The sequence below is a fragment of the Choloepus didactylus genome, chromosome 21 (genome assembly GCF_015220235.1).
Source record: "Choloepus didactylus isolate mChoDid1 chromosome 21, mChoDid1.pri, whole genome shotgun sequence".
In the NCBI taxonomy this organism is placed as follows: Eukaryota; Metazoa; Chordata; class Mammalia; order Pilosa; family Megalonychidae; genus Choloepus; species Choloepus didactylus.
In genome coordinates this window covers 7,572,516-7,582,599 of record NC_051327.1, presented here as the reverse complement: position 1 = coordinate 7,582,599, position 10,084 = coordinate 7,572,516, and the positions used below count along the sequence as shown (strand labels likewise).

At 32.8% G+C, this 10,084-nt stretch overlaps 1 protein-coding gene across 1 annotated transcript; it reads left to right on the top strand.

The window, feature by feature from the left end:
* The first annotated feature begins 604 nt into the window (after positions 1 to 604).
* LOC119517961 (olfactory receptor 8H1-like) lies at positions 605 to 4,800 on the top strand. Its single transcript, XM_037815053.1, has 2 exons — positions 605 to 1,539; positions 4,782 to 4,800. Exons 1-2 carry the CDS (start codon positions 605 to 607, stop codon positions 4,798 to 4,800), a joined length of 954 nt encoding a protein of 317 aa, XP_037670981.1.
* The last annotated feature ends 5,284 nt before the right edge of the window (positions 4,801 to 10,084 follow it).

Here is a 10,084-nt window from a genome sequence, read left to right as displayed (position 1 = left end):
ATAAGGTTGATATCTATGATTAGAGATTTGTGTTAAATAAAATTGGATACAAAATAAAAGTAAATGACTCATTAAAACTTTTCCTGTCATTGGGTATTATAAAACAAATATTTTCTCAGTTTTGTTGAAATTAACTGTACACAGTTAGATAATGTTATGAACATGTTCTCTGAACTCCACATATCTCTGTAGAATGACAGAATCAACATTTAATGGCTTTGACTCTCTGGATAAGTTACTTAAACATTTTCTGCCCTTTTTCTCATCTAAAAATGAGGATAATAGTAACACCTATGGTATAATATTTTCAGGTGAGTTAAATGTATTAATGAAGGCAAGCATTTATAACCCTGACAGTTCAGTCCAATTATGTAATATACATGGACTTCTATTACAGAATATTCAAATGATGACTTATAGCTATTTATATTAACATTAAGATTTTTTCAGAGATATTTTGAAAATTATACTTTGTTAACAATTTCTAGAAGAACTAAATAATTTTTTTAAATGCCAGGTCATTCATATAAACAAAAAACTTTTTCAAGCCATTCATGCTAAATATCAGCTTTGACTTCCGAACAGTTTACAACAGTTGAACACTATGCGAAGTAGGAATAACACAAATGTGCTTGATTTCATTCTTGTGGGATTGACAGACTCTGAGGTGATCCAGCAGGTCCTCTTTATGTTATTTCTCTTGATATACTTGATTACCATGTTGGGAAATGCAGGGATGATACTGATAATTCGCCTGGATCTCCAGCTTCACACCCCCATGTATTTTTTCCTCAGTCACCTGTCATTCCTTGACCTCTGTTACTCTACGGCCATCACACCTAAAACCCTAGAGAATTTATTGAATTCTAACAAGTATATTTCATTCATGGGCTGCTTCACCCAGATGTCTTTTTTTTTCTTCCTGGGTGTCACTGAATTTTTCCTTCTCTCTTCAATGGCCTATGACCGCTATGTAGCTATCTGCAATCCTCTGACTTACCCAGTTGTCATGTCCAGGAGATTCTGCGGAGCCCTCATCACTGGGTCCTATGTGATTGGCTTTACTGAATCATTAGTCAATGTTGTTTACATGAACAGTTTGCATTTCTGTAAATCCACTGTAATCCACCACTTTTTCTGTGACACAATCCCAATTTTAGCCCTGTCCTGCACTGACACTCGTGACACTGAAATTATGATACTCATTTTTAGTTGTTTCAATGTTATGGTGTCTCTTATCACAATCTCTGTGTCCTATGGGTCCATTCTGTCTACTATCATGAAAATTAATTCCACTTCAGGAAAACGCAAAGCCTTCTCTACTTGTGCCTCCCACTTCCTGGGAGTCACTATCTTTTACAGCACTACGATTTTTACTTATTTAAAACCAAAGCAGTCCTACTCCTTGGGAAGGGATCAAGTGGCCTCTGTGTTTTATACAATAGTGATCCCCATGCTGAATCCACTCATTTACAGTCTTAGGAACAAAGAGGTGAAAAATGCTCTCATTAGAATCATGCAGAAGAGAGAAGGCTCCAGGCAATTCAAAGGACAGTGATGCTGTTCATTTAACCTCATCTTTTCTTTCTGTCATATTTGCATATTTACTTGGACTCTGTCTAAGATAAATTAATATTTTAGTTTATATTTCTGTTGAGCCATCTTTTACTTGGCCAAACATGATCTTGAATATTTTCAGGAAAATGGTTTTGGAAATCCATTTTGAAATTGGAAATCATGCTTTATGTTTTAAACTAGGTGTTTAAATACATGTGTTTTATAAAGAACAACTAATATACAAAATAAGAAAATGTCATATCACCTTTTAAATAATATCATGTAAATCCCCATGGATGTTCCAATTTCAGATACATTTATTATAGAAAACAGCTATTTTTTGACACATTTATAGTTCCCAAACTCAATCCATTTAATATATAGGGAAGAAACAAGTATAGAGTTTGAAACCACTTACTTTGAAATCAGACATTCCAAGGTTTTGATTCTAGATCTGCAACCATTTTTGCTATATAATCTTTAATAACTCACTGATAATTCAAGACTCAGTGTCCTCAATTGTACAAGATAAATAAAAATTCCAGGTCTGTGAGTTACTGTGAAGATTGAATCAGCAGAAGAATGTAAAGCACTTGATGCAGTACAAATAAATTGTGGCCGTTATTATCAGAAAACCTATATTTTGCAATATTTTGAATACACAATGGCTCTTGTTTTGAGGAATATTCACTGGTGTTCTATAAATTACTTTCAGTTCACTTAAACTAATAAACTGTTAAAAGTTAAAATGCAGTGTTTCAATCATCCAGACCTAGAGCTAAGTATAATATTGTGAAATAATTAAGCTATAGAACATGTTATATATTAATAGTGAAGAAAACTTGGAAATAGTGAAAAATATTAAATAAAATGGAAATGCCCTAAAGAGTACTGAATAATCAGTAAGAGATTAATTTTATTATTCTAAAGTAACCATTATGTATATGTATGTATATATTACATAAGTATTGTTTTTTTTACATAATCTTTTGCAGTTTTCAGTTACTACTTATAAGTAAAACTTTTGGTATTTACTTTGTCATTTAAACCTATGAGATGACTGTGTTCTTGGTAACTTGTCAAAATAAAGACTCTTGCAAAGCTTTAGGATCTGAAATTTTGTAAATTTTCCATGTTAAGTTTCTGCATGCAGTAATATCTGTTTGGTGTCTAATTGCTAAATATTTGAAAAACTTACCTTTCTGTAATGTGTCTACAAAGCACTTTGCTGAAATACTGTGTACTTCATAAAATAAATCCCTTTATCCTGATTTCAAATTTTTCTTTAAGTTCCTTAAAAATAAATAAATTCTTCAGTTAATGCTTCACTCATTTATTTTGAAATTTTTAATAGAGAAATGGTGTAAAGCTAAGAATTTTCAAGGAATGATTATTTTCTTGTACTTCAAATTTTTGTAAGGTAGAGTATTTGTTTCATTTTTATAGAAAATATCCTCTACCTAATCTGAAAATTCAATTTTATTTGCCTTTGCAATTTGAAGGTCTTTAAGGAAGTATGTTTTCATTTCCCAAGTACTTGATTTTTTGTTTATTTAAACTTTTGTATTTGTAATTAGACACATTGTCTTCAAGCACTAGAATTATAACATTTGATTTTCTTTTCAAATTATGTTAAGATTTTCTTTGTAAAATTAAATCTGCTTATATTCTTAAAATTTTTTTGAATGTTTAAAGTTCAACCTCTATTTCAGGAATAAAATATTTAACAACAGTCTGCTAATAAAAGAAAACATGTAATTAAAATCTTTAAAATCTGCATTATACTTTCTGAATTTATTTTTATATTGGGTCTTATAATCCATCAATTACAAATAAAATTAATTTACCATGAATTTTTTTGCTTTGAAATACATGTATATATAATTTTTCTTTCTTTCTCCTCCTCTTTTTTTTACTTTTATTTACAATTAGAGGTAAATCCTTCATAAGCATTTATATTTTCACTGTATGCCTTTTTCAGTAACTTCTCATCTTGTAAATGCATTTCTCTTTTCTTATATTTACAGGCTCTTTCCATCCTTCTGAACTTTTTTATTAACTATGCTTTCTTTGAGCTATTTTTGTCATAATCTTTACTTTTATTTATAGCTCAAGCCACACAATGCCTAAAACTAGTTTTCCTTCAGTCAACTAGTTTTAGAACAACAAAATGTTCAAAATTCCAATACCTGATATATTTTCTTTCAATTCTACATATTTAGTATTATTTCTTTGAGGCAATACAAGTTTCCATCTGAGGTTTTAATCCTTCTGCCTGGAAAAGTTTTGAAGCACAAATCTGTAGGCTATAAATTATTTCTTTGTGTGGGTTTGTGTATGTGCATGTTAATTTTCCTGAAAAAAATCTTAATTTGTTTTTATATTTGAATGATATTTAAGGAGTATTGGATTCTGCAATGACAGTTATCTTTCAATAATTTAAACACATATCTCTATTATGTTCCAGCTTGCATCATTTTTAATGCAAAAATCTGATATAATTCTTGTGGTTTGTCTTCTGTATGTGATATGTATTTTCCCCTTAAGTGATTTCATAATCTTCTACTTATGTTTGTTTTTCAACAGTGAGACCAATGATTATATGTATTGTTTTCTTCTTGTTTTGCTATTGGTAGTTATCATTCCTGGTGTCTTTTGACATATGAGGACCTGTGACTTAATGGCTTTCCTTATTTTTAGAAAAGTTTTCATCATTTCCTCTAAGATTTTTTTCTGATAAACTCTATATTCTCATTGTAGTACTCTAGCTATATGTATATTAAATGTTTACTATTGTCACACAGCACTTGGGTTTTATTATCCCAACTTTTTTTTTTCTTTAATGTCTTTTCTAGGTCAATTCTTACTGGCTTATCTTCAAGTTCCCTAATTCTTTCATCAGTTGTATCAACTCTACTGATTAACCTGTTGATGGAATTCTTCATTTCTTATATTTTATGTGTATGTGTGTTTTAAAATTTCTATTTCTAGCATTTCTTTGACACTACCTAATAGATTCCATATGTATGATAAAATTTCTCATTTATGAATACATGTTTTTTCTTCCCCATTAGATCTTTTAACCTGGTAAGTATAAACACTCTTTAGCTGCAGACCACCAGCAACAATTGTGGTTGAACAATTTGGTTATATTTCTCATTGAAGTGAGAATCAACACATGCTATGGGAAATGTATAGTTTCTACGTAAGAGAGATTTAGGAAGAATGTATTATAGGATTTAGGCTTTGAGTGGATAACTAGGGAGACAGTATTAGGAAGGAAAGTTTTACCATTTGATTGGATGCTGTAAGAAAACAGGAGCAATCCTATGAGTATCTCAAGAAATTGTATCTATCTCTAGGGCAGACTAAAATAAAAATAATGCTGTTGTTGGTAAAGTAATAGTAGTCCTTCATTTAGAATGAGGTATGGTAAGATGAGGGGAGGGGGATATTTGGTATTTGTAGATTTCACAGTGACTAACAGCCTGCCCCATCTCTTTCTTGAACCTGTAGAAAAGACCTGCAGTGGAGATATTGAGAATGAATGCAAATTCCTTGATTCTAGGGCTTACTGCTTTTTCCAACTGACATTCTAGCCTAACTTGGCTTTAACAATACTTTAAAACTTATCTGTATTTTCCTATTTTCTTTACAGTGGTCACATCCTTCTCCCAACCTCTACCAAAGGAGAAACAATATATTTGGCCTATCTTTTCTCTTAGGAGTTTGTCTCTCTTTGCATTCTGATTTCTTGTGTTTCCAACCTCATCTTTTGTCAAAGAATATTCAGTATGGGGCAGCTGAATATTCAATATGGGTCAGTTTCAATATAGTCATGAGTATAAAGCTGGCACAATTTATCTACATTTGTAAAATGCTGCATTGGTGATATGATTAATGCTTTCTTTGGAAGTATTATAACATATGTAAGCAATATTAACTAAAAACAGGACATTTTCTTCCCTACTTTCTGACCACAGAGATATGGACTTACAACATTCTTTTTCAGTTTTACCCAATGCTAAATATGCACTTTATTTTTTAAATAATCTTACATATCATTTTAATGTATTCTTCTATATTAGTATTTATACATCCTATTTTGATATACACATGATTTATTTATATCACTTAGCTTTTTATTGTGTGTAGCCATTTACAATGAAATGCACAAAAGTAAGGAAAATGCATAGCTGAGCATTTCCATTGGAGGTGTATCCCAGGCATATTAAGAAAATACCTTGGCATACAATTAAAGTACAAATCTCAAGAAATTAAAGATGTTAAGAAAATACCTTGGCATAAAACTAAAGTGCAAATCTCAAGAGATTAAAGGTCAATTCCTTTATGAGATGAATTTGGGACTTTGAGGATAGTAGATTTGAGGATAGTAGTATAAGATTGTGTAGCAACCTAAATTTCAGAAGAAAAATTCTTTTTATGGGACTGCTTTAGAAATACACTAAGTACAGAATTAATCCTGAATACAAATTTAGGTATGAGCTAAAAAGTAATAGGTATTTATTTCTCAAAGGTTACATTTAGGTAAACAATTATCATTAATTTTTTTTAATTTCTACCCTATCAATGGATGAGAATATACAGGATACCCAGTACTGACATCAAACATGCTGATATTTTCTTCATCAACATCATAATATTTATATGGATTCATTATTATAAGAAATAAGAAACAGCTAAACAATAGCAGTAGCATTTCTAGCAACAATAACAACAGATCTGGGTTATTATATTGACAATTCACAGGATTCAGAATCACATCTGCTTTCATCACCTATTTTTTCCACAACTGTGAGTGTTTGTGTGTTTCCCACACAGAGAAACTTATTCTTTGTACTTATCTGCATCTTATAGCAGGTATTAATAAAACTGATGAGGAAATGGGGCAAGATAGCAGCATAAAGAGTTGTGGAATTTAGTTCTTTCTCTAAGGCAGCTGGTAAATTGCCAGGGACTACTTGAAACAACTGTTTGGGGGACTTTGGTGAACAGAAACACATCATACACCAGCCTGGAATTGTTGGAGGGGTCAAGATCACAGCACAGAATTTTAAACAGTATCTCCCAAGCTGTGAAGGCTGATGCCCCTTCTCCACTGGCATGGCAAACTGTTGTGTAGTCACTTCCACAAGGGAAACAGAAGCAGTCTCTACTAGGAACAAAGGAAGGAGTGCTCAACCAAGGTCCATTTGCAGAACTGATTAACAAATTCAGACTGCTGATTACAATCTCTGAACACAGGTAAAAATAAAAGGCAAGTTTGAAAAAAACCCAGAGATCTCTTTGTAGCAGAGAGGAGGAAGGGCTGACTATAGATAGATAGATAGATATATGGGATTTTAGAGTTGGTAGAGCTCAGAATATTGGGAAAGGCCTGTGACCAAAGAAAAGGGGAACATAGAGCCAGGTACCAACTCCAGCTCTCAATTGGTGAATATGCGGGACTGGGGACTGGCTCTGAAAATGACATTATATGTATTTTATTTTTTATCAGACCATTAAAGAAAGCAGCAGGAATTTTCCATTGCCAACACTGCCACAATCAAGGGCAGAGTTAAGGTATGTTTGAGAGAAAAAGTAACTAGTCCACTGAAGGAGATAATTTCCTAAAGTGTGTATCTTCCCCAAGAAAAGGGGGAAGGCAGGACCCAGAACAAGTGGCAGCTCTCACTCAGAGAATTAAGATCCCAGGGCCTGGAAAACAGAAACAGTTTAAGCACACCCTCAGCCTCAACCTCTATCACAACCACACCACTGAAAGGGACAGGGTCTGCTGAGATTAAAGGCATAATATAACTTTATACTTGTGATAAAGCAGGCTAACAGGCACTACCAGGTGAGCAGGATAGGGAAAGCACAGAATCAAGAGGCCTCACAGGAAAGACTGGAAGCCTGCTGGGTCTCATACCCAGGGAAACTTGATACTGATTATACCCTCTTCCTAATTCCTGGGCATGTCCTGTATGAGAATATTTGGTAAGGGTAGATCTTATCTGGGGAGACTCTTTTCAAAAAAGAAAAAAAAAATCCATATAGGCAGGATAAGAAACAGAAATAACAAGAGCTGAAAGATTCTGATCAGTTCAACAGAAGCTATGCTAGAGGTCTGAATGTCAAAGAACAGAGAGAGAACAAAGCCTACCATCATGAAAACCTGGGGTAAAAGAGGGAAAATGACCTCTGAAATAAACTAATCAAGGACATCGGATGCCTAGACACTAGCAAAAAATAGTAAGTCATACTAAGAAGAACAAAGATATGGCCCAGTCAAAGGGACAAACTAGTACTCCAAATGAGATACAGCAGGTGAAACAACTAATTAAAAGTGTTCAAGCAAACATAGTAAGTCAAATCAAAAAGTTGAATGAAAATATGGCAAAAGAGATGAAGGCTGTAAAGAAAGCCTTCATACAGAAGAATTTGAAAGCTTGGAGAAACAAATGCAAAAAATTATGGGAATGAAAGGCACAAAAAAGACATGAACAGCAGATTTGAAGAAGCAGAAGAAAGGATTAGTGAACTAGAGGACAGTATAATTGAAGTCCTACACACAAAAATACATACAAGGAAGCAATGGAAAAATTTGAGCAGAGTCTCAAGGAATTGAATGAAGACATGAAGCACATGAATATACATGTTATGGGTGTCTCCCAAGGAGAAGAGAAGGGAAAATGGGTGGAAAGAATAATGGAGGAAAGAATCACCACAAATTTCCCAACTCTTATGAAAGACATAAAATTACAGAATCAAGAAGTGCTGCATACCCCAAAGAGAATATATCCAAATAGACCTAATCCAAGATGTTATTAACCAGATTGTCAAATTTCAAAGATAAAGAGGGAATTCTGAAAGCAGCAGAAAAAAAGGATCATCACATACAAGGCAAGCTGGATCATACTATGTGTGGATTGCTCAGTAGAAACAAAGGAGGTGAGAAGGCATTGGTAGGATATATTTAAGATACTGAAAAACAAAAAGTACCAACCAAGAACTCTGTATTCAACATAACTGTCCTTCAAAAATGAGGGCAATTATAAAATATTTTTAGGCACTGAGTTTGTGAACAAGAGACCTGCTCTACAACAAATATTACAGTATACATTATAGGTAGATAGGAATGACAGGAGGTTGAGATTTGGAGAACAGTGAGGAAATGAAAATTATCTGAAATGGTAAAAAGAGAGAAAAAATAAGATATAACATAAAAAATTCAAATGATAAAATGGTAGAAGAAAGTGCTGCCTTTTCAATAACAACATTAATGTTAATGGATTAAACTCCCCAATCAAAAGACATACATTGGCAGAATGGATTAAAAAAGATGACCATCTATATGCTATCTACAAGAGACTCACTATAGACACAAGTACAAAAATAGGTCAAAAGTGAAAGGGTGGAAAAACATAATTCACTCAAACAACCAGAAAAGAGTGGAGTAGCTATACTAATATAAGACAAATTACATTTCAAATGTAAAACAATTAAAAGACACAAAGCAAGACACTATGTATTAATAAAAGGGACAATTCATCAAGATGAAATAACAATCAATATTTATGCATCAAGTGAGGGTGCCCCATAATACATGAGTCAAACATTTACAACAAGAAGGGAGAAGTAAACACCTCTATAATAATAGTTGGAGATTTTAATAAGCCAGATTTTAATAAGCCACTCTCATCACTGGATAGAACATCTAGACAGAGGATCACTAAAGAAACAATGATCTTGAATAGCATGATACATGAAATAGATTTACAGACATTTACAGAACATTGCACCCCACAACAGCAGGATACAAATTTTTTGAAAGTGCTCATGGATCATTCTCCAGGATAGATCACATCTTGTGTCACAAATCAAGTCTCAATAAATTTAAAAACATTGAAATTATACAACAATTTGTTGGATCATAATGGAATTAAGAGTGAAACCAATAATAGGCACAATGCTGGAAAATGCACAAATATGTGGGAGCTAAGCAAAAGACTTTTAAACAATCAGTGGGTTAAAGAAGAAATTAAATAAATCAGTAAATATCTTGAGGCAAATGGAAATGAGAACGCAACATATCAAAAGTTGCAGGATGCAGCAAAGGCAGTGCTGAGATAGATATTTATTACCAGAAATGCCTATATAAAAAGGATGAATGAGCAAACATTGAAGACTTAAATGCACACCTGGATGAAGTAGAAAAAGAACAGTTAAGGGTTTAATGTCCAGAATATACAGAGACCCTACAATTCAACAACAAAAATATTAAAAACAAAAATTAAAAATTGGCCAAAGACATTGTCAGAAACTTTTCCAAAGAGGAACTACAAATGGATTAAAAACATATCAAAAGATGCTGAATTTCATTAGCTATTAGGGAAATGCAAATCAAAACCACAATGAGGTACCATCTCATGCCTTCTAGAACAACCATTGCAGACAAACAAACAAAGAAAATTACAAGTGCTGGATAGAATGTCAAGAAAGAAGTACAATTATTCACCATTCT

What these genes read in the sequence shown, in the direction of transcription:
- LOC119517961 (XM_037815053.1), top strand. Translation starts at nt 605, where the DNA reads ATGCGAAGTAGGAATAACACAAATGTGCTTGATTTCATTCTTGTGGGA.